The sequence below is a fragment of the Rutilus rutilus genome (assembly GCF_951802725.1).
Source record: "Rutilus rutilus genome assembly, chromosome: 14".
Lineage (NCBI taxonomy): Eukaryota > Metazoa > Chordata > Actinopteri > Cypriniformes > Leuciscidae > Rutilus > Rutilus rutilus.
In genome coordinates, this window is record NC_140219.1 from 25,180,300 (window position 1) to 25,207,555 (window position 27,256).

The 27,256-nt window shown below is 38.0% G+C and overlaps 3 protein-coding genes across 3 annotated transcripts; 1 reads left to right on the plus strand and 2 right to left on the minus strand.

Annotated features, from left to right (window-relative positions):
* Positions 1-1,889: 1,889 nt before the first annotated feature.
* Positions 1,890-14,119, minus strand: gabra6a (gamma-aminobutyric acid type A receptor subunit alpha6a). Its single transcript, XM_084431175.1, has 10 exons — positions 13,955-14,119; positions 13,726-13,832; positions 13,504-13,571; positions 12,999-13,219; positions 12,745-12,827; positions 11,737-11,880; positions 11,072-11,224; positions 8,438-8,685; positions 6,930-7,159; positions 1,890-2,942 (listed from the first exon to the last, which is right to left on the minus strand). Exons 1-10 carry the CDS (start codon positions 13,987-13,989, stop codon positions 2,930-2,932), a joined length of 1,302 nt encoding a protein of 433 aa, XP_084287301.1. The 5' UTR covers positions 13,990-14,119; the 3' UTR covers positions 1,890-2,929.
* A 1,754-nt stretch (positions 14,120-15,873) lies between these two features.
* Positions 15,874-19,525, plus strand: nudcd2 (NudC domain containing 2). The gene is made up of 4 exons (XM_084431177.1): positions 15,874-16,212; positions 17,709-17,757; positions 17,836-17,987; positions 18,778-19,525. Exons 1-4 carry the CDS (start codon positions 16,024-16,026, stop codon positions 18,859-18,861), a joined length of 474 nt encoding a protein of 157 aa, XP_084287303.1. The 5' UTR covers positions 15,874-16,023; the 3' UTR covers positions 18,862-19,525.
* On the minus strand, positions 19,175-26,013 carry ccng1 (cyclin G1). Its single transcript, XM_084431176.1, has 6 exons — positions 25,866-26,013; positions 23,978-24,241; positions 23,602-23,855; positions 23,059-23,137; positions 22,866-22,976; positions 19,175-20,220 (listed from the first exon to the last, which is right to left on the minus strand). The coding sequence occupies exons 2-6, from the start codon at positions 24,239-24,241 to the stop codon at positions 20,029-20,031; spliced, it is 900 nt and encodes a 299-aa protein (XP_084287302.1). The 5' UTR covers positions 25,866-26,013; the 3' UTR covers positions 19,175-20,028.
* Positions 26,014-27,256: the final 1,243 nt, after the last annotated feature.

The following is a 27,256-nucleotide window of genomic DNA, read 5'->3' on the forward strand; positions in this document are numbered from 1 at the left end:
AAGACATTTTCTAAAATAACTGAAAATGTGTTCGTCTGAAAAAAGATTGACATATACATCTCGAACGGCTTGAGGGTGAGTAAATCATGGGCTAAATATCATTTTTGGGCGAACTATCCCTTTAAGAGCCTAAAAGCAGGTTTAAAACTTGCCCCATTGAAGTCAACAGGGTGCAAATTTTAAAAAGAGGATAACTCGGTGTAGGCAACACCGATTTTTGTCGTTGTTCTCTGTACTGACAGCACTCCAAATGTACAAAAAAATGAAACCGGAGTTGACCGGAGTTCTCCTTTAAAGCTGCAGTCCGTAGTTTTTCCTCTTAGTCGCCATCTCTGTTCGAAATCTGCAATTGCAGTTACCGCCCCATCATTCGGAATCACAGGTTCTACTTGTCATCTGAACAAGTAACATCCACTTTTGTTCTGACCAACTAAGGGGAAAAAAGCATTGCAGTAAATCGCGATTAAATCTAACGATCGCTTATCATATCACGTCAAACCGTGCAAATTATACTTTGTTCTCAAATTGTTCATGTTAACAGCATCAACATTGCGTGACTACATTTAATGTGTATTAGGGGTACCTGTAATTCAGTACACCGTAACTGCGTACAAGTGCGCTACTGTTACATAATTGAACCATTGAAATGTCTTACCTGTCCAGCAGAGAAAAAGCTGTCTCTGCGTTCATTTTGAACCCCTTCAAAATAAGGAGTTCAAGCCACCTTTCAAAAGCCCTTCCGATATTTATCCTTGTTTTCGCATGGGCCCGGTTGCAGTCTCTTTTTTTCTGTAGCCACTCCGAAGTCTGAAGTCTTTTGCATTTTACAACGGGTGAATCTCCAGTTGTCTCTGGTGATTGTCGTTTGAACCTTTATGGATTTAGTTTAATTATATCAAGTGCTGTGAGAAAAGACTATAAATCTCCACCTCAAACATCCTCACACGCAATATAGCCTACTAGCCGAGACACCTTCTTTATAATAATAATAATAATAATTCGTTACATTTATATAGCGCTTTTTCCGAGACCTCAAAGCGCTTTACATAGATGGAGGAATCTCCTCAACCACCACCAATGTGCAGCATCCACTTGGATGAGTAAAATTCTTTATGTGTACAGATGTGACGTAATGACGCAAAGACATGCTCGAATTTCCCACGGAAATCCACCAGTACCACTGGAATCAAAAACATTATTACAAGTTTACCGTTTTGAATCGAGCTACAGCAAGCAGATAGTTTTGAACACTGGCTGGTTATGTACTTGCTCAAAAAATAATTTTTGATCATTTTTAACACCAAAGTGTTACAGACTGCAGTTTTAAGATAGTCCCAGACTAAAATGCATGTTTGAGCTGTTTTAACTGAAAGCAACTTGCACTGTCTCTTAAAATATGTCAATGTCATTGTTTTGTCTCAAGATGCACGCCAGTAATATTTGTTTCTAAGGTACGTTTATAAAAGCTACTTAAATGTCCTAATTGAACAAAGGCATAATCCTGGCTTAATCTAAACCCTGTCTGTGAAACCAGGCCTAGATCTGTTAAAAGGTTATTTTGTGAAGTTTCAGGAGGTTACTACTTTGACATATATAGATGACCTCAAAGCTACACTGAAAAAATTTGGTTGAATTTTTTTTTTACTGTGAAATTGCTGGTAAAAACAAAGAAATGGCGAGTAACACATTTAATTAAACATGAACTTTCTAAGTAGAAAGAGTGAAATAATACTTTCAAAATCTTTATTTAAACTTTGAAAAAAAAGACATGAACTAAAAACCACACAAAAATTAGGCTAGGTCTTTAAAGATGAAATGTGTATTTCTGTGCCATTAGAGTTCCATTAAATGGAACTGCGAAAATAATCATCTTTAAACATTACTTTTTTAATGTTTATTAGATTGCATGAATTGACCATCAGACAAATAAACATATATAAAGAAAAAAAAATCCTAATTACAAATTATGTTATTACAAATACACATTATGCAAGTACATAATGCAAGTATAATTCAGTAAATGAATGTACTTAATTCCTGAGATTTACATTAGCACTTGCATGTTTATTCTCTTCAGTGCCACATTGTCTCCTCCAAATGGGGTTTAAAAGCCATTTATATGTTAAGCATAATTATATTATGAGTTGTCTGAATTCATGAAGACATCAGCAGCAGGCATCATCATGCATTACTGGGCATATGCATGTTCTCCCAACAGAGAGAGCCCGAGAACTAGATGCACAGAGAAACATCAGAGAACATCAAATAAACCGCGAGCCGAGAATGCATATTAAACATCCACCCCCCACACTGAGATTTACTTTATCCCTCTATTACAGCGCCACCACGTCAAGAGAATCACCATTCGCTTCTGAAAACCTATGCGTGTGAATGGTGTTGGTAAAAGTTCAGTTCTATGGACACACTTTTTCTCCTTTATTTTCAAGGCGAAATCTTTGAAGCTGTCAGTATAAACCCACTGCTTTTGATCTAGTGTAGTGCGAGCCGCGTCTCTGTAGAGGGCAGGCCACTGAAAGCATTGGTTCAATGTTGCATCACCACTTAGAGCTGCAGATTATGTCATCAACTCCATAGTGTGTTACACACACACACACACACATGCAGAAGAGCAGAACTAGAGAAGAACTAGAGCAGAACCAGAGGAGGGTTTCCAATGTAGTATAACGACGTGGCCCTCGGCTGTGAATATAAAGGCAAGTGGAGTGGAAAGTATATATTGGTGATAAAATGCAAAAGGAACAGGATCAAATGCTTGTCAAATAGTGTCAGACAGGCGCGTGCTCTATCAGGGATGAAGTTGCTAGATGACGAAAGCGAGAGACGGAGAAAGAGGTCCAAAGGAAAGCACACCCTTTAGCCGAGGACACAATCTTTCTGCTGAATATGTCTTGTGCTTCTCTGGAGAAACTCACTCGTTCTCCCTGTGGAGATAAAACACAACAAAAGACAAATACAAGATCAGCAGAGATGAGAACGTGGCATACAAGTGTTCACAGCCTCACACGCGCTTTCATCGCCTGTATCCTGACGTCAATGATTAATGTTTGATGAAAATAATTTTTTTCCGTGTGAAATCGGGGTGGTAATGCGCAGAGCGATGGCTCGATGCCATTTTAAGACGTACATTATTGCATCTTATATTTCAAGCAGTACATTGCAAAGGCCTCAAATGACTGCCTTTAGCTCCCCTCAGGAAACAAATAATGAAACTTTAGCTTTTGAGTTTGATAAGTGACTATTTTGAGAGGATGTGTTGATTTTCTTGATTCGGTAAATCTCATGCCTTCGGCATTGAGGGAAATTTGGGATTAAATGTGACGTTTGCTTCATGGTCCCTTTGAACATATCAGATGATTCAAGCATTTGGTGGAGAAAAAAAAAATCTAGCAGAGGATCTTTTTTTTTTTTAAGAGTTGGCCCTAAGTGATGAATCTTGGATAGGGCTCTAACCTCAACAACCGCAGGAACAGGGTCACCCAGAAGGAACATCATCTCTCCTGTTTTCACCTGCTCAAGTCCTGCGGCTGTTTTAGTTTCAGAAATTATTCATGTATTTACAGCCTCGGTAAAAGATCCAGTGGAAAACCGTGTGCCATCATAGTATCCTGAAAAACACATCTACAGCATTCTGTGTAGCTGGGATGAGAAGATAAGCTACAGAGCAGATATAAATATGAAAACCACAGGAGAAATAAATGCCAATGAAGCCGCGATACAACTCCTTGTCCCTATAATATATGCTATTGCATTTTTTTTTTTTAGATCGTGAGACTTAATGGAGTGCTTTATTATATTATAAATTTTGTCTCATGGGTTTGTCCTACAATTTTCACAAAAAAAAAAAAGACATGTTAGACAAGTTAGTCTTTTTCTTAGTCAGTCAGTTAGTCAAAATGTTCCATTTGCTATTGATTTAAGCTGCGTTCACATCATGCTGTAGTTACCGCAATTATTAGATGAAAACCCAGACATTCTATTCGGAGCTGATCATGTAGTTAAACTTGGAATTACAAAATAAATCTGTCATTTGTGTTATTAGTAGACAAAACTATAATACAACAAGTAGCTTTCATAATGCATAAACCTTTTTAATATACTTAAAGGGATAGTTCACCCAAAAATGAACCAAAAATGTACTCACCCTCATGTTGTTCCAAACCCGTAAAACTTTCGTTCATCTACTGAAAATAAATGAAGATATTTTTTAGGAAATCTGAGAGATTTCTGTCCCTCCATTGACACCACTTTCAAGCCCCAGAAAGGTAAAGACATTATAAAAAAAAAAAAAAAAAAAAGCATGTGACTCCAGTGGCTTAACCTCAATTTTATGAACCGACTCTAGTGCTTTGTTTGCACACAAAAAAAAACATAATTTAACACTTTATTTACTAAATATTAATCTCCAACGCTTGTTTAGGAGAGCACTACGATTAATGTTTTGTAAAGAAAGTGGTAAATTATGGGTTTTTTGTTTTCACTTCATAAAATTGAGGTTAAGCCACTGGAGTCACATGGATTACTTTAATAATGTCTTTACTACCTTGAAAGGCTTGAAAGTGGTAGTTGCGTAGCTGGAAATGAAAGGACAGAAATCTCTCAGATTTCATTAAAAAGATCTTCATTTGTGTTCCGAAGATGAGCGAAAGTCTTACGGGTTTGGAACGACATGAGTAATTAATGACAGAATTTTCCATTTTGGACTCTTTAATACACAAGATTATTTCGCTTATTAAAGTCTAGATAAAGCGGAAATTGCAATAGTTTTTTCTTCCCTATTGTGATGTATATCCAAGTGAAATGGCTTATCAAACGATTAAAAATTGGGACTTGACTTGATTTTGTCCATCAGGAATTGATCGTTGACATTTACTAATTGTTGCGATCTCATGTGATTGACAGGCTGTTGGTATATAAGGATTATTGTCCTAATACGAAGAAGAGGGGAACTTACTGTTTTTGATTAAAGATTACGAGGGCATATGAATTAAATTACAAAAATGAATATAAATAAAATAAAATATAAATAAATAAATATTATAATAATGAAGTGCACAGATACATTATTTATAATAAACACTGCAATATTCCATTAAATAAATAAAAAATTGTCAGTTTTAATTTCATGGTGACTTTAAAGGTGCAGTAAGCGATTTCTGACAAACGCTGTTGAAAGTGGATCACAACACACTTGTAGCCAATCAGCAGTAGGGGGCGTATACAATCATGATGGGGGAGGAGAGAGAGTGAGCAAGAGGGAGATTTGAAGAAAGACTGTAGAAAGAGAGATGGCTGAGAGACATTACAAAAGAGAAAAGCTCAGAGGAATATCATTGGATCAAAAGAAGGGCTATGATCAGGCAAGAGCTTTAGGATCCACGTTAATATTAGAAAAGATTTCCAGAGCTGGAGAGACATAAGCAGGAAGGCCTAAAAACGGACCTTCGCTTTGTTTCTGCTCCATACGTGAGTAACATGGTTTTGAGTGCGTGCTGCTGGCGACTAACAACAAACTCTTGCTTGGATACTCTTGTGTACTGTATGCTTTGCAGCCAGTGTTGGGAAAGTTCACTTTCTACATGAACTATTTCAAAGTTCAGTTCACAAATTTTTAAATGAACTAGTTCAGTTCATAGTTCATACTTCAACATTTTTAACTAAGTTCACAGTTCCAAAAATGAACTAGTTCATAGTTCTTTTTTTCAATATGTTGCTACGAGCTATTATTTTGTCAAAATTATTGCCACAGCCCATAGAACCACAGACAGCAATTATTTTATCAGTTTTAACATGAGGAAAAACGTGCTGCTTGAATGGTCTTTTTTAATGAGGAATTATTACAAGAAAAACAGCACAGTAGTGCAAATGTTTTTTAATTTTAATAATTTTCCATTTCAGTACATACTAAAAAGGAATACTGGAATCCTAGAAAAATATTCCAGGCAGGTTCAACAAGTGCGGATTTTCTTTCCCTTTCAAAGTTTGCACAGAAATGTAAGATTTTCCCATCCTCGCCGACCTTGTCATAAAACTCGTTTAAATGATCATACGACGCCTCCTCGCTGCTTTTTGTTTTTACGCATGCGGCGGTGCGACACTGGTGGCTGGTGTTGCCAGATTGGGTGTTTTTTCCGCTACATATTAAGGCCTGTTTACGGTGTGTTTTAGCCGGGTTTTCGCCTGGAAGGCTCTATAGAAATCTGGCACCCTATTGAACAAAGTTAAAGTGAGAGATCGTGCCGTTCACAGACACCAGAATGAACGAGTTCACACTAACGTTCATCAGGCAGTATTACGGTACGTTCAGTTCACGTTCGCCCAAAATATGAACGAGTTCATGAACTATCGTTCAATGAACGCGTTCAGGCACAACAGTGGCTACAGCTACAATAAAGGGACATGCGCTCTTGCATTGCGTGTTCGTGCATTTTAGGGCGGAGCAATGAAGGGAGGGGTGTGTTTGTTTGGGTTGATTTCAAATATCAACAGTGTTCAGCAATGATTCTCAGAAATTGCTTACTGCACTTTTAAGCAGAAATTAGACATTAGTTATCCAACTCTGGGCTAGCTGCACTAAACTATTTTCTATGTCTTTCATTAATCTCGCATTATTAAGACATTAACAATAGAAAATGATATGGATTAGTAAACAGAAATATTACAAAACAACTACTGCCATTGCCATTTTGAGTGTTTGCGTTGCAGCGAACACTGAGCTCTCCGAAAATTCAGTTTACAAGTTGTAATATTTTCAAAGTTCTACGAGGACGTGAACACTTTTTTCAGAAATATCGTAATCACTGTAATTCTGTTAACACCAATTGATTAGTGATTTCCTCCTTTATTACTGAGAGAAAGAACACATAATTTAACAGAAAACACTAAGAACTATTAGTGGTGTGAGCACAGACCTGGGCTTTTCCAAGGTGTCCTTGCTGAGGTAGATGTACCAGTAGATGAGGTTGAAGATCCCAAAGGCCAGAGGAAAGAGGATGCGGGCATACTCGTCTATAGTACTGGTGCCTGCCAGCATTATGTTGGGTGGGACAGCTGAGCCCTGAAGGAAGATGGGAATGCGAGTGACGGGCACCTCAGACACAGAGTCTGCCTTTCTTCTACGACTGTAGCCATCAGTCTGAGGCTACGACGAAAGAAAAAAATAGGTCAAGAAACTGTGAATGACACAAAACAAGCTTTTATGCACTTTTATGGACTTCAAAATAGAAACAGCCATTCACTGCCATTATAAAGCTTGGAAGAGCCAGGACTTTTTTTCATATATATAACTCCGATTGTATTTGTCTGAAAGAAGAAAGTCATATACACCAAGGATGACTTGAGGGTGAGAATATCATGGGCTAATTTTCCTTTTTTTAATTGAACTATCCCTTTAATTACAGTATTTTTGATCCAGTATTTTACTGTAAATTAAAGCTAAATCCATAAAACCTATAATGTAGCTTACAATATTTTTTATAGTAAAATTCTGGCAACACATCTGCTGCTTTTTTACCATAAATTTCACAGAATTTAGATTTTTACAGTGTGGTGAAATTGGCCATTGCTCGAAACCCAGTCATTTTAATAGGAATCCACACAATCATGACATTCTCGTTAGGGCGAAAGATCTCCGAACACAGATTTCATAACAGGTTCAAGTTTTCCACGCGAATTCGCCACATCGGCCAAAAGAGAGCTGCTTGGTTTGACTTCTGCTAATGTGCCAGATCACCTAAATAGCCAAATATCTGCTTAATAATTGCCTAGCCAAAATATCGGTCAACTGCTGATATATTTTATTGTAAATAAGATGTTAAACTACCTACACCCTTCATGCTGGCACTTAATGTGGTCATATTTCTTTCCTCTTCCAGCCTAAGCCAGAGAGAGAACTGGAGCAAACGGATCCACAGCACAGGTGAGAGATTATAGGAGTCATGGCTCGCAGTTTTAATACGGGGGGCTATTTTTAAAACACCAACCATGAGCTCCCCGTGTGAGAGCAGTCCCGGGAGACGCTACACGCCTGTTGAATTACCATTTCTAACTCAGCACAACAGATAAGAACTACAATTCACACGTGGCTGCGAGAGCTGCACAGAGCAGGTAAATGACTCCTCACGGAGGACTGAACACCTTACCACAGCAGTGGACACATTAAAGGTTAGGCCATGTGCTATGATTAGTTATGCGTGCTAAATATGTCTTTAGAGGCATTTAACCATCCCTTTAGGAGGCGCATGTATGCAGCTGCAGCGACACTCGTTTAGCATCACAATAACAGTGACACAGTTCACTGGTTTGTGAAGAGCAGCGCTCGTGTTGTGCATATCACCCAACCAGGAGCTCCGTCAGCTGTGGTTTTCGTCCAGAGTGTTAATTACGCTCTGCCTAAGTGAGGCTCACAGGAGATAGTTACCGTCTCCTCATCATCATCGCTGCCCTGGGCTGTGAACTCCAGAACGGAGGCCATGGAGAGCTTGCGTTTTTCCCTGTTGACCTCGAGCGTGGCAAAGTAGTTGACCGCGGCAAACTCAACGAGGGCCGAAGCCACGAAGGCAAAGCAGACGGCGATGAACCAGTCCATGGCGGTGGCGTAGGAGACTTTAGGTAGTGAAGAGCGGGCACTGATGCTTAAAGTAGTCATGGTGAGCACAGTGGTGATTCCTGAAGGTCAGAAGGGACTATGTGAACACGCTATGCTCACAAGTACAGATATACATGCAAATATGAGAAAAAAAGCAAGAAACAGTGAGAACATGAAACAAAAGCAGAGAGCATAGGTATACATAACTATGCCCTCTGCTTCATGGCATGGATATGTATACGTAGATTACACATTCGACCGCTACAGACATCTAGGAACGGTCAGCATGTCGTCACTCACAGTATGAATCAATGTTGCCACAACATTGCGTAGCTTCTGGTTGCGAAACCGCCGAGATTTAAATTCCTGAAGAAATGTGATAACCTTTCACATTTGAGAATGTGTTGGTTTGTGTTTTTCTATGTACTAACTCAATATTACAGGTTTTAACTGTGGCACTTTTTAATGTTTTTACTTTTACTATGGTAACTTTTTAATGTCGTGTTAGCTGACGCCTTCATCTTGTTGTATTGTGTTAGTTTAGCAAAATCATCTGCTGAAGTCTACTGCAGATGTAGATCATATATGCGTCTAACTATGGTTGTAAACGCACAGTCAACTTGCTCTCGAATGTTCACGGACTGGCTTTGACCGTTCCAATATGGCGGACGGTTTACGTATAGCAGCCCATAGAAACAGCCACTAATAAGGTCATGAGGTAATGTTGTGTTAGCTAACGCCTTCGTCTTGTCTTCCTTCTGCTTAAGTCTATTGCAGATATAGATATTCATACATCCGTATGGCTGCAGACGCACAGACAACTTGCTTTCAAGTGTTTTTTTTGTTTTTTTTTACCGTTCCAATATGGCGGACGGTTTACGTATAGCAGCCCATAGAAACAGCCGCTAATGAGGCATCAAACTTTCCGATTTATGGAATTTTCTTTACAGCATTATGGGTAATGTAGTTTTTCACCACAAATAAACATATATTTAAAAAAATACTGTCCATCAGGCATAAATCAATGAAATCCTGAAAACTCAGGCTATGTTCGTAGTGAATACTAGTGTACTTCTTAGTAAAGTGTCAGTGTTGTTATTGTTAACTAAAACTATTAAAATCATAGTATAAAAAACGTTTTTGTTAACTGAAATAAATCTTAAATAAAATATAAATATTAGATAAAAAAAACCCGTAACACTTAAAACACTTAAATGAAAATTAGAAATGTTGCTGTGGCAACTAAACAACAAAAAACAAAAAATTAAATAAATATAAATTAAAGGTAAATATAAATATTTGGAAGTAATGAAAATTACAAACGCACATAACATTCTTACAGTAAAATTATAATGAACATATATTCCACAATAAATGTTTAAAGGGTAGTATACTATATTATTGTCATGTGACGGTACTATCTGTCATATGAGCTGATCATATTACATTTTTAATTCAGCGTCATCATTCTGGATATAAAAACTATTTTGCTATTTTAATTCCCTTTTTGTAAAAATGCAACATTTGGCAGAGAACGATCAAATAATGAGTCAAGACATAAAAACTGAGGCTGATATTACTTCCAGTTCATTCATCATTCTAAAAATAAAAGGTCAAGTCAAGCTCATTGTACTGTTTTGCAGTGTACTCTATAATACAGCACATTTTGTAATTCATCATTCTGTTATTGCATGTATACAGAAAAACTGCATACTTAGCAAAGTATTGCAGCAACAATAATAGTAGCATGTTATTCCTTAGAATAAATATGGATAGCATGTGGTGACTGGTGTTCTTTACTGGGATGGAGGGCTAGCAGCTAATGGAAAACTTTGCAATTGATGATACAAAATATTTTTGTTGTTAAATGTTCTATTTTACATCAGGTAGGGTCAAAATGTTAAAACTGCACTTTGCATTTCATATTGAAACACTAAAATATTACATGCACCACACTAATCAAAAGTTTGGGTTAGTAAGTTTTAGGAAATTTTAAGAAATAATTTTTTTCAGCAAGGATGCATTAAATTGAGCAAAAGTGACAGTAAAACATTTATAATGTAACAAAACATGTATATTTCCGATAAATGCTGTTATTTTGAACTTTCAATTCATCAAAAGATCCTGAAACATATTTATCACAATTTCCACAAAAATATTAACTAGCACAATTGTTTTCAACATAATATATCTTGAGCATCAAATCATCATATTAGAATGATTTCTGAAGGATCATGTGACACTGAAGACTGGAGTTATGATGATGAAAATTCAGCTTTACCATCACAGGAATAAATTACATTTTAAAATAGATTAAAATAGATTTTTATTGTAATGCCATTTCATTATTTTTATCAAATAAATGCAGCCTTGCTGAGCATAAGAGACTTGGTGTTCAGTGTAGATGTTCATTGTCTTTTTAATACTCAAAGAAATATGAACATTTAAAAAAAGACACACTCGTACCAGCCACTGTTCGAGCCGGGACAGACTCCTTGTTGATCCAGAATGCGACTTGTGACAGGACAACCACCATAATCAAAGGGATGTACGTTTGGATAAGATGGTAGCCAAGCTTTCTCTGAAGATAGAAATGGACAACCTGGACCGAATACAGACCTAGATGGTGCCAAGAGATTAGAGGAGGACATTAAAGAAGACAAATTATGCAGCCTGTACACATCCATATGATGCTGTGATCAGGGCCATTTGGGTTTCCAAAACATTTAGAGAGAATTTGGGCTTTTGACTCTTAATTTCTGTCCTTAATTACAAGAAAAGACAGAAAAAGGCACAATCCTTTCTTTTAGGTGCCTGATCCATTTCCACAGATATGATGGGTACGTAGCAGGTGGTCCCTGCCTTTTGCCTGCCCAGAAATTTCTCATTACTGAGCCCCTGGTCATCCTCGGGACACGCAGTTATTTTTAAAGACAGACATCATGAATTAGGCCTGATCAGTTAAGCATCTTAGATTGCCTCTCAGAGGGAAAGCTGCCCGGGGATCAGCCTGACTTGTAGCTCTTAACACACACAATTAGATAAGTCATTCTCCATAGCAATAGTACAAGACATTTGACATGCTGCTTCTGTTATATTCTGAGAAAACCAAGCAATAACTAAAAACATACCTGTACTGAATTTATATGTTTCACTGAACAAGGTCTGGCCCAAAAGATCATACTGAAGTAGGCTTGATGATTCTGGAGGAAAATCTACAGATGCCAGAAGACCCTTCCTCCATGTGTAGACAATTTCCCGATTAGTGTAAGCATCTGAAGGTATAAGATTGAAAAATGGTGGGTGGATGGCTGTGGATGGATTGATAGATGGATGGATGGATGGATGGATGGATGGATGGCTGTGGATAGATTGATGGATGTGGATGGATGGCTGCGGATAGATGGATGGATAGATGGATGGATGGATGTGGATGGATGGCTGTGGATTAATGGATGGCTGCTAATAGATGGTTGGATGGCTGTGGATAGATGGATGGATGGATGGATGTGGATGGATGGCTGTGGATGAATGGATTGCTGCTAATAGAGGGTTGGATGGCTGTGGATAGATGGATGGATGGATGGATGTGGATGGAGGGCTATGGATGGCTGCGGATAGATGGATGGATGGATGGATGTGGATGGAGGGCTATGGATGGCTGCGGATAGATGGATGGATGGATGGAGGGCTATGGATGGCTGTGGATAGATAGATGGATGGATGGATGGATGTGGATGGAGGGCTATGGATGGCTGCGGATAGATGGATGGATGGATGGATGTGGATGGAGGGCTATGGATGGCTGCGGATAGATGGATGGATGGATGGATGTGGATGGAGGGCTATGGATGGCTGTGGATAGATGGATGGATGGATGGATGTGGATGGAGGGCTATGGATGGCTGCGGATAGATGGATGGATGGATGGGATGGATGGATGGATGGCTGCAGGTACGTTGTACGTTGCCTTGTACCTGTACTTGTGTAATGACAATAAAGTTGAATCTAATCTAATCTAATCTAATCTAATCTGTGGATGGATGGATGGAGGCTCTGGATGGATGGATGGATGGATGGATTGATTGATTGATTAATGGATGGATGGATGGACGGACAGACAGACAGATAGACCTTACAGCTTCCAAACAGGAGAGGACATGTGTGCCCATCCATAGGAAAGTCCATCAACACCATTGGACATTCTGCACTTACAGTTAGCCTAAAATATAGAGAAAACAGGTATTTATTAGGTGACCCAAATGATATAAGATCTTAAATGCGCAGCAAAGGAACATCTTTAACGTTTGTATTGTTCAAAGGGAAACTAGCCAATTTTTCAAGGGTTTCCTATCAAGTGTTATTCAGTACTCAGCTCATCTGGTTGTTTTACCTCATGGTGTAAAAGACTGTTCCATTTTGCATGATCCGGAACAGCTTGTTAGGAGTCGTCGTGTTGTGTGCGTGTGATCTCCTTGCATTGCGAAAAAATGTGTCAGGTGTCCAGATCTTGTCCACCATGCGGTTGTTCAAAGGCAAGATTTCAATGGGCCCCTGAAAGGCTAACCTCTCATCAACCCACATTTGGCGGAAAAACATATCCATGGTGTACTCCTGAGAGAGAGAACAATTTATTTCTGTGAATCATGTTCTGATTTCATTACAACCAATATGAATTCATAATTTGAGTTCTCTAAGCATATTGTGGAAGATGCTTGACATACTGATATTAGTATATCAGTATAGACATTTGCACAGTGAGAGACTAAGTTCAGCTTATTATCTACTTTAGCCACAGGACCGGAAGCACTATAACTACGTTTTTTTGCCAGTGATGTGGAATTTGTACATAAATAAAACAATACAATAAAGTTTAGGTAAAGTCTGTATTTTCTTACCATATTAACATCAGATACTGGTCCAAAACTTGTCACAAATATGTCTGTTTTGACCTCAGTTACAGAGACTGTAAAGTTAATCATATGTTACACATACATGCAAAAAATGTGACTCAGTCATAATATTATTACAAAGGTAATTGAAATACATAATAAAGGTAACGTCATAGTATAGAAAATCTTAATATTACATTATTTCAGTGCTGTGAGGCCTATGCTTACCTCCAGATCCTGGCCTCAGCCGATTGTCATAACCCTCAAGAAGTCCATCTAGGATCCGCGTTATGTTTTCTGAATTTATCTTTTGCTTACCTATTACATTGGCAACACTAAACGGAAAATAAAAAACCCCATCTTGATTAGTCCTTTCAGTGAATTTAGACCTTAAATTAAATAAAGCATTAAAGTAAACATTCAAAGTAAGTATAATGTGCTTAATCCATTAACTTACCTTGAGAGACATAACAAGACCAAAAGAACAGCCATTTTAGTGGCAAATAAAGAAATGAATTCACCCGTCAATATTTAAAAGTCATAATTTACTGTATAATGCACTACAGATGAACTGAAGCACTGTCTTGTATGTATGACTGGCAGGAAATGCAGGGCTGTATGTGAAGTAAAAAGCTTTGAGGATAATCAAATTAAGGGATCAGGAAAATCCACTTGCTTTTTTAAGCAACAGGTTAAAGAGTAGGCTAGTTCAACTAGCTAAAAAAGAGATCAACTAGCAAACTCCTTGCTAGATTTTGAGCTTCACTAAACATTGCAGTGCAGTTGCCCTGACTTTCCCAAACCACGGAATAAATACATTTATTGTCAGGCCGTAGATATGTATACATAGAAGTCACATTCGACCGCTCCAGGACACGTCGACGCGCCCGCCATCTTGGAACAGTCAGCGTGTCATCTCTCACAGTAAGAACAGAATCAATGATGCCACGTAGCGTCTGGTTTTGAAACTGCCGAGATTTAAATTGCTGAAGAAATGGGATAACCTTTCACATGTGAGAATGTGTTTGTTTGTGTTTTTATATTGATCAACTCTATATTACAGGTTTTTATACTATGTTAACCTTTTAATGTCGTATTAGCTGACGCCTTCGTCTTGTTTTAATGTGTTAGTTTTGCTAAATCATCTGCTGAAGTCTATTGCATATCGTTAGCCTCATAGCATAATTGCCTAAGTCATTTTTTGTTTTGTTTTTCTGGCTAACGATATATAGATATTCATACATGCGTCTAACTAACTACAGTTGCAGACGCACAGACAACTCGCACTCATGTTCACGGACTTTGACCGTTCCAATATGGCGGACGGCTAAATATAATGGTGACGTTTTTGTGGGCGGAGCTTAGGTGAAGTTTTGTTAGCTTGATTTTTAACAATGACTGGAGAAAATCTGATTTTATTTTAATGTGTAAGGTCAATCACTGTCCAGGACCGCGATTGTTTTTTGCAAAAGTTAATTTTAACGGACGGAACCAGATTGTCCGACTATGGATGGACGATCTGACAGGATTAACGTTAACACTAAGTTACCTCGGTTGAGTGGCCTGACATCTACACCTACCTGATAGAGAAACCAAGCATAAAGAGAAACTGAGGGCATATAAATCTTTAGATGCCTATGTGCTGAATGGTCACGTAGGCTACAAGACTTGTGTTGTGTGGTACGATCCGAAGCTCTAACGTTACCTAGTCAGCGCCAAGGCCAGAAGACGACCATGTCAAGAGTGACATGACATTACAGTGCAATTTTAATGATGTGAATATTTTCTAGAAATAAAAATTCCAGATACAGCAAATTCATTTTTTTAACTATGTATTTGATTATTCTTTCTTACCAGGTTCTTCAAAAAGTCTAGTCACAAATCAAACACAACAATGTAAGTTAGGCTATAATAACGTACAATCATAATAGTCACAATAGTTCAGAAAACATTATGCGATACAATTTCAAATTGGAGCCTGAGCTCCGTCCATTCTTGCACCCAACAACACAACAAGATGACATTTAATTATAATAATAATATTTAAAGCTCCTTCTTATGTAGCCGAATCAGTGCTGGTTTGTATTGGCTGTCTCCAGTTTTCCTCATTTGTTTTGCCTCCATCTAACGCCGTGACGTAATTTTGACGTCATCGCAAAAGGGCTCTATATATATATATGGTGGCCAGAGCAAAATAAAGTGTAATTTCAACTCAAATACATAGCTGATGTATTTAAACACATACACAAAAAATAAATAAAGATTATTTTTCGACAATGACCGACTGGCTGTACATATTTCCTACTTAGACGAAGCTTTCCAAACTAACTCGTCGTTTACCTACTCTCCAACACTAGATGGCCCACATGATCCGTCATGCCACAGCATTCCGCTGCAGAAGAAGACACTGAGAGATATTGCCAGTATGAGAAATATATCTAGTTTCTGCACTGTAGCAATAGCTGTTATTGCAGCTGATGTGCGTTTGTAGGATCTCACTGATGAGAGGCCCGTGAAACGAGCAGTATGTCAGTGCATTTTGAGGAGAGGAGTGGTGTGATCCCGTGTAAAACAGCATGGGGCTCATGGTATCAGACTATGGAAGAGGTTTTCATCGAAGTCAATGTTCCTCCTGGTACTTCAGCCAAAGAGATCAAGTGTAACATCGGGAGCAAACAGATAGAGCTTCGTGTGAAAGACCAACAGATCTTCAAGGTATGATGAGCATAGAGGAGACTGGAGTAAATTAAATCTTTACAAAGTGTTAAGATTAAGATATTATTAATATAGAGACCAGATAGTAACTTTTCGTGGAGAGATGTTCGTGTCCTGTTGTTTTGTGCTACGTATAATGTTCACATTGACACCTAACTAAATTAAAAGAAACTTTGACAACATAACACACAACTGCTGAAACCTGTGAGACACACACATAACTGCTGAAACCTGTGAGACACACACATAACTGCTGAAACCTGTGAGACACACACACACAACTGCTGAAACCTCAGAGACACACACACACACACACACACACAACTGCTGAAACCTCAGACACACACACACACACACACAACTGCTGACAGTTAATAACTGACAATCAAAATGGACATGTTACAGCCTTCTGAAACCTAAAAATTAATTCGTGAATGATAATATATGCTTTTCATGCTCATCTTAATTTATTTTTATTTTATTACACATTTTATGTAAGCATGGGCCAAAACTAACTTTATTACATAAGTGTCTTGTTTTTATCAAATAAATATTTTATATATGTGATTTGGGGGCAATACATATTATTACATAAATATTGGGTGACACGTTAGTTTAGGGTCCAATTCTCACCAGTAACTACTTGCTTATAAGCATGCATATTACTATGATATTGGCTGTTTATTAGTACTTCTAAAGCACACATTAATGCCTTATTCTGCATGACAATACTCTACATCCCTTAATCTTACCCAAAGCTAAACTTAACAACTACTTTACTAACTATTAATAAGCTGTAATTAGGAGTTTGAGGCAAAAGTCATAGTTCATAGTGAGAATTGGACCCTGATCTAAAGTGTGATCAAATACTGTAATAACAAGTTTCATAGAATCTCATAAGAAGTTTTTTGTTTTTATAGGAATATTGCAAATGTAAATCACACTTATTAATGTCAGATGATTTAAAGGGATAGTTCACCCAAAAATGAAAATTCTGTCAGTAATTACTCACCCTCGATGAATTTCGTTCATCTTCGGAAACACAAATTAAGATATTTTAAGTTTATCAAGCGACGAGAATACTTTTTGTGCACAAAAAAACAACGACTTTATTCAACTATTCTTTTTCTTCTGTGTGGACCTGAATTGAATGAATTCACGCAGTGTAACAGCGCAGCACTTCTGGGTTGTAGGTCAGAACGTAGGCTCACTATTGACCAGCGTCACACACATGACCAGCGTCGGCCAATAGTGAGCCTACGTTCTGTCGTACAACCCAGAAGCGCTTTGCTGTTACGCTACGTCAACAGCTTAGGAGAATGACGTGGAAGAGAAGAGATGGTTGAATAAAGTCGTTATTTTCTCATGCGCCTCTGTTGTGTGCTGCAACGTGGCATAGGCATGTGAAACGTCCCACTGAGGTACACTTAGCTAGTGATGCTAATGGAAACTATCAGCTACTTCTAAATTTTAAATTGTTTTCTGTCGTCTCGCAGGGGAAGCTGTTTGGATCTACTGTCGGCGACGAAGCAACATGGACGTTAGGTAAGACTAAAAGCCATTTACATATTCATGTTGGAGTAAATAGTGCATGTAACTTGTTGTCTTTGTTGTGCCATGCAGAGGACAAAAAAATGATCCAAATAGTTCTCATGAAGACGAACCGAGAGGCTGGGAACTGCTGGCAGTCTCTTTTGGAGGGAGAGTACGCGGCGGACCCGTGGGTGCAGGATCAGATGCAGAGGAAGCTCACACTGGAGAGGTTCCAGAGAGAGGTGCGGAAATATTCCACTGCACCCTGCTGGGCTCACACTTCATTCAGATGTACCTGAAGGTCTCATGAACAACCTCCCGAATTAAAAAAATAGAAATGTATATATTTAGTCAAACTACTTTTCAAAAGTTTGGGGTCGGTACGATTTTTTACGATGTTTTTGAAAGAAGTCTCTGTACACGACACCGGTTTTAAGTAAAAACGTAACTTTTTATGTATTTCGGCCGTTCATTTACATGACAGGCATTTTGGGGGCCTGAAAGTGAGTTTCAGAGTGCAAGTTTTTGAAAACGGTGACGTCATGCGCATTACATGTTCAGTCTATAGGCGCGTCGTTTTTCTTCAACTACTGGCATGGCAGCACAATAGTGTTTTTACTTGTTTTTGTGGATGCGTGTGAACAGGAAGTCGTCTGTACGCAGAAAAAATGCATTTTTAGTACATTGTCATGTAACCTTGTCCTTATGCTCAACAAAAACTGTTAGATTGTGAGATATTTGTACAATTTAAAATAACTTTTCTATTGTAATATATTTTAAAAAGTAATTAAATGTGATCAAAGCTGTATTTTCAGTATCATTGATCATGATTTAATGCTCAAGAAACATTTATCGATTTTGAAAACAGCTGTGCTGCGTAATATTTTTATGGAAACAGTGATGCACTTTTTCACAGGATTACTTGATGAATAGAAAGTCCTAACGAAACTTGACGAATCTCTTGTAACTTTCTAAATGTCTTTATAACTGAACAGTAGTGTATTCATTATTTACACCTTCTGTTTCAAACAGAACCCTGGATTTGACTTCAGCGGGGCGGAGATCTCTGGGAACTTTCAGGGTGGTGGACCAGATTTCTCCAGCTTGCAAAAATAAAAGGACTACTTTCATTAATGTACTTGTAGTCTTACCAAATTGCACCAGTTTATTTCCATTGAGAACATTTTCCACATTTCTTCCTTTGGTTTTAAATATAAATCAATGCTATCTGGCTACTGATATTAAGCCATAATCTAAATCACAAGCAGCCTTTGACTCGAGTCTTTAATGGTAGTTTTATTTTCCAAGGTTTTTTGTAAATGCAGCACCGTGGTTTTAGAAGACTTTGGCTCAACCATCCTTTAAATTTCAATAAAGTTTTTCCAAGCACTTATTAAATGGCTTTTCTCAAACACCACAAACAAGCATGTTTCGCATTTCAATACAGTTTTATTGAAAGGTTCAACTACATCACTTTGCAAAACGCTGCCAAAACAAAGGAGTCACTTGCATTAAATTCAATCCATTTCAACAGTTTCATTTGTACCACTCATCTTTGTTTGGAGTTGAATTTATACCAGGTATAAAACAAATGGTCATGTTACATAAATTTGTAGTAATAACCAAATGTAAAATAAGCTTCAGCCTGGTTAGTTAGTAATTAGCCATTTTCTTCCTATTATTAAAGCAAGTTAAAACCTGTATTTCCATAGCCATCCAGATTTCATCATGCCACATTAGAAAGCAGAATGCCAAAATAAAAGAAAACAAAAACAAAAAACCATCTCATTTTCATCACCTTGGGTAGGAGTGTGCATTACAACAGCTGACAACCTAGGGTGGGAGTTAAGGGTTTTGGGCCTGATCTCTTGGTTCTGATGTTGTCTTGAATCTCAAAACCCTTCTCCCTCCTCTTCCACACAGTGGACTGAGGACCTAGGCGGTTCTATACTTCATTGCTTTAAACAACCAGCGCTTTTTGCGCTGATTCAAATGAACATGTGCAAGTCTTACCAGTGAAACCCATCTGATAAACTTGCTCAAACCCACCCTTGACTAAGTAATCAAGATTGAGCCAATGTGGATGTTAAATAAATACAATCACGGCAGGTGTCATAGAGGACATAAAGACTGAGGAAGGAATTAAAGTTAGCAGAAATGAAGCACTTTTAAGAAATTAGTGTTGGGTGTCCATAGCATAGATTAAAGTATTAAACCAAATCACACGGTTTTCCATAGGACTGAATTAAGTTGTTCAGTCATGGGCACTCAACACTAACAGTCTTAATAAGCGGATTCAGGAATCGTGGGTAGATGTGCAATCTTGTAGTAACTATGCTTCAGCTGTCTGGCGGTTCTACCCGAAATCATCCATCGCAGTCTCTGGCCATTTGGTTTCAGGCACTTGGTGGTGGCGTATTCAGCCAGGCATTTAGCAACAAGCTCCCTCATGCAAACCAGGTCTCCAGCTTTAACCTGAAAAGCAAAAGCAAAATCCAATCAACAATCGTTGCATAGAATCAATCCCCACCCAACATTCATAATTTGTCTGTGATGCATTTTTGCTATTCGCAGTCCAGAAGAGAGACAGAGATCTCCCACGCACAACACGACAGCCCCTGCTTAACGAGTGACGATGGATGACAGAACTACATATCCAGGCGCAAAGAGACGCTGTTCCCAAGGCAAAGCGCGCCGAAACGGACTACGAGACAAGCGAATTATAGTTTAGGTTTCGCGTGAGCGTCTAAACGATCAAATATACACAATGTCAAAAACCGTCTGCTTGGAAATTCATTTAACACAGTTTATGGTAATTGAAGCAAATAGTTGGGAGAAAAATATGGTGCATCACTAGATGCTTCACAATAGAAAGACTAGCTTTTTATTTATTTTTTCCCCAGTCCTCCATGACGGGTTTTGTCACATCTGTGACATTGACCAATAGGAGCACAGAAGCTCTTCCGTACACAGCTTTCAAACATGGTGAAACAAAAGGGAGACAATGGTATTGGTGCTGCTAGGGGGAAATTATGCAACGGAGGAAAGGTTCATAACCTATGGCAACAATACTCCAGACTTTCTGACGTTTCTTTGAGGTACTACCAAGACTAAGGGTGGAGCGGTACATGTATTCGTATTGAACCGAAACGGTACGGGCGTCACAGTTCGGTGCATGAATATACACGGAGAATACACGGTATAAAAATAAATAAAACTTGCGAGCAAATTAATTACTGTAATACGGAACTGTTAGATACGCGGGTTCTTTCGGGACACCTAATCTGTAGCTCCGCCTTAGCTCTGAAGCTCTGTGGCTAGAATGAACAGGCTGCGATGTCAAGATTGCAATGCTGGAATATGTTGTTTGCGTGTGTGTGCGCGCGCATGTGTGTGAGAGAGAGGCGCAGGCGCGATCGAACAGTGGAAACAAAAACACTCCGTCATTTTGTTCATACAAGACATCATTCAAACTGCAAAGTGTTTACTTATATTTGTGTACACCAGCAATAAAACAACATTGTGCTAAATGTTGTGTTTTATTGCTAGTGTACACAAATATAAGTAAACACTTTGCAGTTTGAATGATGTCAAACTGTAACACACACTAAAAGCAAAAAAATGTGTATCCAACCCCATTTAAAAACAGTCTGTGGGTTCCATCTTTTGGACATTCATCACATTGGTTTTCATTTCTTGTCCTCAAACAGAGCACTAATCTGTTTATTTTTAAGTTACACATTCTACATTGATTAAAAAAATAATAATCAAATGTGTTTTTAATGGTAGTATTTTATACAGAAATATATTTATAATTAAGATGAGAATAAAATTAAGGAAAACAAATATATTGTTCTGAAATATAGAAGATTAATTTTAAATTCATTAAGGTACAATTACCAAACATATCTCAAGGTCTTTTGGTCTTTTTATTAATTTAATTCAACTAATTATATAAAACTATTGTCAATGCACTACAAATAAACTGGCTCTATGCCTTTACTTTATTAATAAAACTTATTTTAAAAAACAAAACAAAAAAAACACCAAGGCTTAAGACATGCATTTTCCTTTGGTGGTACAGCCTGAGACATGCACAAAAAAAAAAAAAAAATTGCCTTAAGCATTTTTGTTTTGCTCTTTCCTCCATTGTACCGAACCGTGTTGTCTGAACCGAGGTATGAACCGAACCGTGACTTGTGTACTGTTCCCCCCCTAACCAAGACAGAGTGAAAAAAAGATAAAGGCTGGCAAACGATAACGGAGGCGCTTCTGCAACCCGGCGAGTACTGAATTAGCATTAGTAATCAGTAATCTTTCAAAAGATGTGTAATGCGCTTTCACAGCCTGAAAAATGTTGTTCTCTGTCATGATTTGAGCATTTAAAAACTAAATTTATGAGACAGTTCTTGTCAGATTTAATTGGGGATTTCAAAATAAGATATTTAATCATAAGCTTGGCAAACAGTTTGAGAATTTGAAGTTTCCCAATTCAAAGAGATAGGAGCTGCACTTGCATGCCCGAGAGGCGTTTCAAAGATGGCCACCGAGTGAAATGACTTGTCTTAAGGAACTTTGTCTGAACCCAGCATAACTGGTTGCGCAACACACTTCACTTATGTCTCCACCTGATTTCCCAACCAAGTAAACAAGAGCTTCCCTGCCAGCGTTTTTTTTTTTTAAGTTGCCTGCCAGTGCATTTTTCACAAATATTTCATGGGCCCCAGAAATATTTTGTTGTATGAATATCTAAACCTGCAATATATATGGGTCGCATTCAGAACAATGAGCAAAACACAGATGGAGTAGAGCAAGTCGATCAACACCCCCAAAAGAACAGTCCTAAAGCACTTCCTGGGTCGACATTTCATTCGGTAATGTTAAGCAGTTTTGATTTATATGCCGTTTAATGTTGATGATCAGGTTATTTTACATATGCATCTGCGTTCATAATGCCAGCGATAGTTTTGATAAGGAGATTCAGTAATCTTTCAAAAGATGTGTAATAGCGCCCAACTGTTAACAGTGAAAACACGGAAAGCCGGACAATTCCAGTGGCGGGGAAAGAGTTAAGCAGCAGCCATTTGTGGAAATCAGTAAATCTGCTAAAGGAAACTCACAGACAAACGCTCCTGTAGACCATCTAGAGCCTCTTTCAGAGCCGGAACTGGCTCACACTCGTGCTGATCCTCGATCTCCAGGGCCAGAAGGGACAGAGCAAGCAGTGAAGGCTGTAGAAACAGAATTATAGTCAAACTCCAAACATACTTTGTTTATATAATCGAACTGTAGAACGGGGTCCAAACAGCTTACCTTTAGTTTAGTGAAAATAAAGGCGCAATGGCAAGCTTTCAACTGAGCCTCAAGCCTCTCAATGTTCAGAATCCTCTTACTGAAAAGAAACATTGAAACATTATTTCAGTAGGCCTACAAAATCATTTAAAACAGGTTATGCTTATTTTCAAGAAACATACACTCATTCAAACGTGGGTAATGACTGTCAGAAAGACTTTAATACTTTATTCAGCAAGGATGCATTAAATTGATCAAAAGTGACAGTAAAGACATTCATAACGTCACAAAAGATTTTCATTTCCAATAAATGCTGTTCTTTTGAACCTTCTATTCAAAGAAACCTTTAAAAAAAACATCAAGGTTTCCACAGAAATTAAGCAGCACAACGGTTTTCAACATTGATAATAAATAAATGTTTCTTAAGCAGTAATGATCACAGGAATAAATTACACTTTGAAATGTATTAGAATAGAAAACAGACACTTTAAACTGTAATATTCCACAACACTACATATATTTCTTACCAACTTTTGAACCGCATTATATATACACAAAGCTCACCTTTCTGCGTCCATCTTCTCTTGAATGTGAGAGTGAAAGAATCTGAGGAAGTGAAGGGCAGTTGGAGCCTTGACCTTCCAGTAGAGCTTTTCCAGAACAATCTTCTCCATCCTCATCATGTCATGGACCGTAAAGCGATTCTGACTGATCCTGATGAGGTCGCTGGCCAAAGGAATATTCCTCTCTTCTTCTGAAGTCTTCACAGCGATGTAGAAGCAGCAGAGACCCACACAGGACAGATGCTTGGGCTGAATCTGAAGAAAAGACAGAGGCCTACAGATAAAACCTCTTTGATTCATATTCAGAAGGTCAAATACTGAGATGATTAGGCCCAATGGTATAAAAAAAACATTTAAATTTGTCCAAAAACACACACCTTCACCACAGCCAGGAATCGATCTAGAAGATTCACAGCAAGGGAGAACGTATCCCCACTAAAGCCGAAGAATCGTGTCAAGGACAGAAGCTCTCTCACTTGAAAGTCTCGAAGCTTGACAGTCATTCTCAGACCATTATCCTGAGCGGACTCGATAACTCTGAGTCCACTGAGTTTGGGCTGATATCTGGCTTCTTGGTCCAGAAGAGCTTTGAGCTGGACTGCAAAAGGCAAAGCCCCTGCTCCGGTAACCTTGTCAATCATCTGAAATTATAATACAACAACATTTAGAATTAAATCATAAACGTTAAACTAAAGCACTTTAAGACAACAGGCAGCAAAAATAAATTCTTCATTGTGGATAATTCAGCCATGTACAAATGTGGCATGGTGTTGAATGCTTCTATTAGACGGTTTTCCATATAGACAATTTAACGTGGGATGCAAATACAAGCTGAAAACATCTGACCTCTGCACTACTAGTACGATGACGTAAATATGAATCGAAGTAGGCTAAGTTATGATTCACCTCCTAGAGCTCAAGTGTTCCCAAAATATCTGATTTCAGAATATTAAAATAAACTCTTACACCTGTTTAAGGACATCAAATGATACCATTGTAACAATGCAAGTTAAAGGGTTAGTTCACCCATTAATCACTCACCCTCAAGTTGTTCCAAACCCGTAAAACTTTAGTTCATTTTCGGAACACAAATTAAGATATTTTTAATAAAATCTGAGAGCTTTGTCCTTCCATTGACAACTAACCTTATGCAACTACTGAAAATAAAAGGTCATAAAGAGATCTTAAAACTAATCCATGAATCGAACGGTTTAGTCCAAAATTTCTGAAGACTCAATCGCTTTATATGACGAACAGATTGAATTTAGGCTTTTTATTCACATACATTGATCAGCAAACATAAACAGAAGCTCAACCAAACATGCCTAATGCGCAAACCTCATTGGCTCTTGCTGAAGCTCAAACGTGCTGCGTAAACACCAGAATTAACTTCATTGGTTCTCGCACGTTATAGTTATACAGTTATAACTGTTATAAAACTGACTAAACCTTATTCAAATGGATTAGTTTTATAATCTCATTATGAACTTTTTGAAGCGTCAGAGTGGTAGTAGTTACTTAACTGTCAATGGAGGGACAGAAATCTCTCAGACTTCATTAGAAATAACTTCATTTGTAAGTTCTTAAGTCTTACGAGTTTGGAATGACATGAGGGTGAGTAATTAAAGACTGATTTTTTGAGTGGGTGGGGTAAACTATCGCTACAAGTTAAACAAGTGTTGTGTTCATCTTGAGCACTTTGAGAACGAGGGTCTAAATACATGCCCGGGCATGTCCAGACTTACGAAACTATTAAAGCACTTCAATATCCACGCGTTGACAATGTACTCAACGCAAAAGTGCTTATGTATTACAACGTCGTCTTTATTTTCTGCGTAACTCAATGGTGTAAGTCAGAGCTCGAGACTACAGGCTCACTCGTGCGCGAGGGCCGCTGGTCATGTCTGGGCATGTCCACTAACCAAACAGTCTATGCTAACAGTTACTAACCAACGAGTTCACGATGTTTGTACTCCGTTTAAGCCGTTCAACTACACCTGTTTTTTTGTTTCAATCGACTTAATGTTAAACTTTAAGTCAATATATTCACATTAACAATTTAGCTTCCATTTCCAAGCCATACATTTAACGTCTAGCGTACGAACTGTTGTTTTACGGTGGTGGAGGAACATTTGCAGGCCTGATCAACAATCAGTTTAAAAGAAACATCTAGAGCTTGAAAAAAACATATCGTAATGTAATAAGTACACTGCGCCTTTATTTACAAAATCTGATATATTAATAATAAAGGAATATATTGCTTACCTTTTGTAGATTTGATGATCTGATTAAAACAAATATATAAATCTTAGATTTTTATGAAATAAAGTTATTTAAAAATAAAGTTCAAAGTACGTAAGTTTAAAGCAAGATAACTTCTGCGCCTTGCACACCCCAACCCTTGGCGTCAGGCAATGACGCGCAGGATTCCTCCACGTTATATACTCCGAGAAAGTCCATGTCCAAACATAGGATCACCTTATTGGGCAGTGCTGACACAGAGCTCCGGCTTTCTAAATGCCTATTGGTTCGGGTTTGTCTGTACGCTTTGACCACGCCCCCATCAGGCAGACCGAGGCGGGGTTTAGTCGATTCCCAGTGCTGTGAAAGGGATAGTTCACCAAAAAATGAAAAATTTGTCATCACATACTAACCCTTTTTCCAAACCTGTATGAGTTTCTTTCTTCTGTTGAACACACATTGGTAATCAAACAGTTGACGGCACCCATTGACTACAATAGTAATTTTTTTTCTTCCTACTATGGTAGTCAATGGCTGCCTTCAACTGTCTGGTTACCAATATTCTTCCAAATATCTTCTTTTGTGTTCAACAGAAGAAAGTCAGTCTTACAGGTTTGGAAAAACTTGAGGGTGAGTAGGCCTAAGTGATGACAAAATTTTCATTTTTGGGTGAACTATCCCTTGAAGTCAAGCTCATTGAGCTCATATGATATAAGCTCTAAAAATACACAAAATAAATACAAATAAAAACACATTAAGAATACAACATTTTATTAAATAATGATTACATTGAAACAAAATCAAAACAAAATTGTCTTTCTATTTCTATTGTCTTTGAGAAGCTTTTCACGTTCTAGAAGGTTCTAGAAGGTTCCAGGCCAGGGTTACAACAACAACAGTTCGCCAAAACAACAAAACATCTGAGCATAAGCACTGTGACTGTGACTCAAAATGGTCAAACAAACAATCAAATTCAAAATGACTAGATAATAGAAATACATGTTACATGCACATAGTCTTCATTTACAAACACATGGTCCAAGTTCACAGACGACATATTCATATTCCAAGTAAAAATAAGAATACAATTATTTTCTTAACAAGATAAGAGAAAAATAAATGTGTGAAATATGTATAAGGTGTTAAGAAATCAGAACGGAGAAATAAGGCCTGTGTTGATATAAAATAAATTTGCTAGCTTGGGCTGCTTAATGTTTCATTACCAAAAGATGGCGCCAAACATAACTACAAAAACCTTCACACCAAAAGCCAAGGATGAAATCGACATTTTCCGTTCAAAGAGCATTTATTTGCATCATGCAAGCATGCTAAGATCTTTTTAAAGCGTTTCTTATGAACACGGATAATCCGACAGCCTCTTCCCCTAACCCTCCTCACAGCTATTTCTAGAATTA

Coding starts and splice junctions, on each gene's coding strand:
- gabra6a (XM_084431175.1), bottom strand. CDS start 13,989: ATGGCTGTTCTTTTGGTCTTGTTATGTCTCTCAAG. Junction 13,220..13,503: donor CAGTATCTGATGTTAATATG/GTAAGAAAATAC, acceptor TCTCTCTCTCAG/GAGTACACCATGGATATGTT. Junction 11,881..12,744: donor TCCTCTCCTGTTTGGAAGCT/GTAAGGTCTATC, acceptor TTATACCTTCAG/ATGCTTACACTAATCGGGAA.
- nudcd2 (XM_084431177.1), top strand. CDS start 16,024: ATGTCAGTGCATTTTGAGGAGAGGAGTGGTGTGATCCCGTGTAAAACA. Junction 17,758..17,835: donor CGAAGCAACATGGACGTTAG/GTAAGACTAAAA, acceptor TGTGCCATGCAG/AGGACAAAAAAATGATCCAA. Junction 17,988..18,777: donor TGGAGAGGTTCCAGAGAGAG/GTGCGGAAATAT, acceptor TGTTTCAAACAG/AACCCTGGATTTGACTTCAG.
- ccng1 (XM_084431176.1), bottom strand. CDS start 24,241: ATGATTGACAAGGTTACCGGAGCAGGGGCTTTGCCTTTTGCAGTCCAG. Junction 23,856..23,977: donor GATTCCTGGCTGTGGTGAAG/GTGTGTGTTTTT, acceptor TCTTTTCTTCAG/ATTCAGCCCAAGCATCTGTC. Junction 20,221..22,865: donor GTCTACAGGAGCGTTTGTCT/GTGAGTTTCCTT, acceptor TTTGCTTTTCAG/GTTAAAGCTGGAGACCTGGT.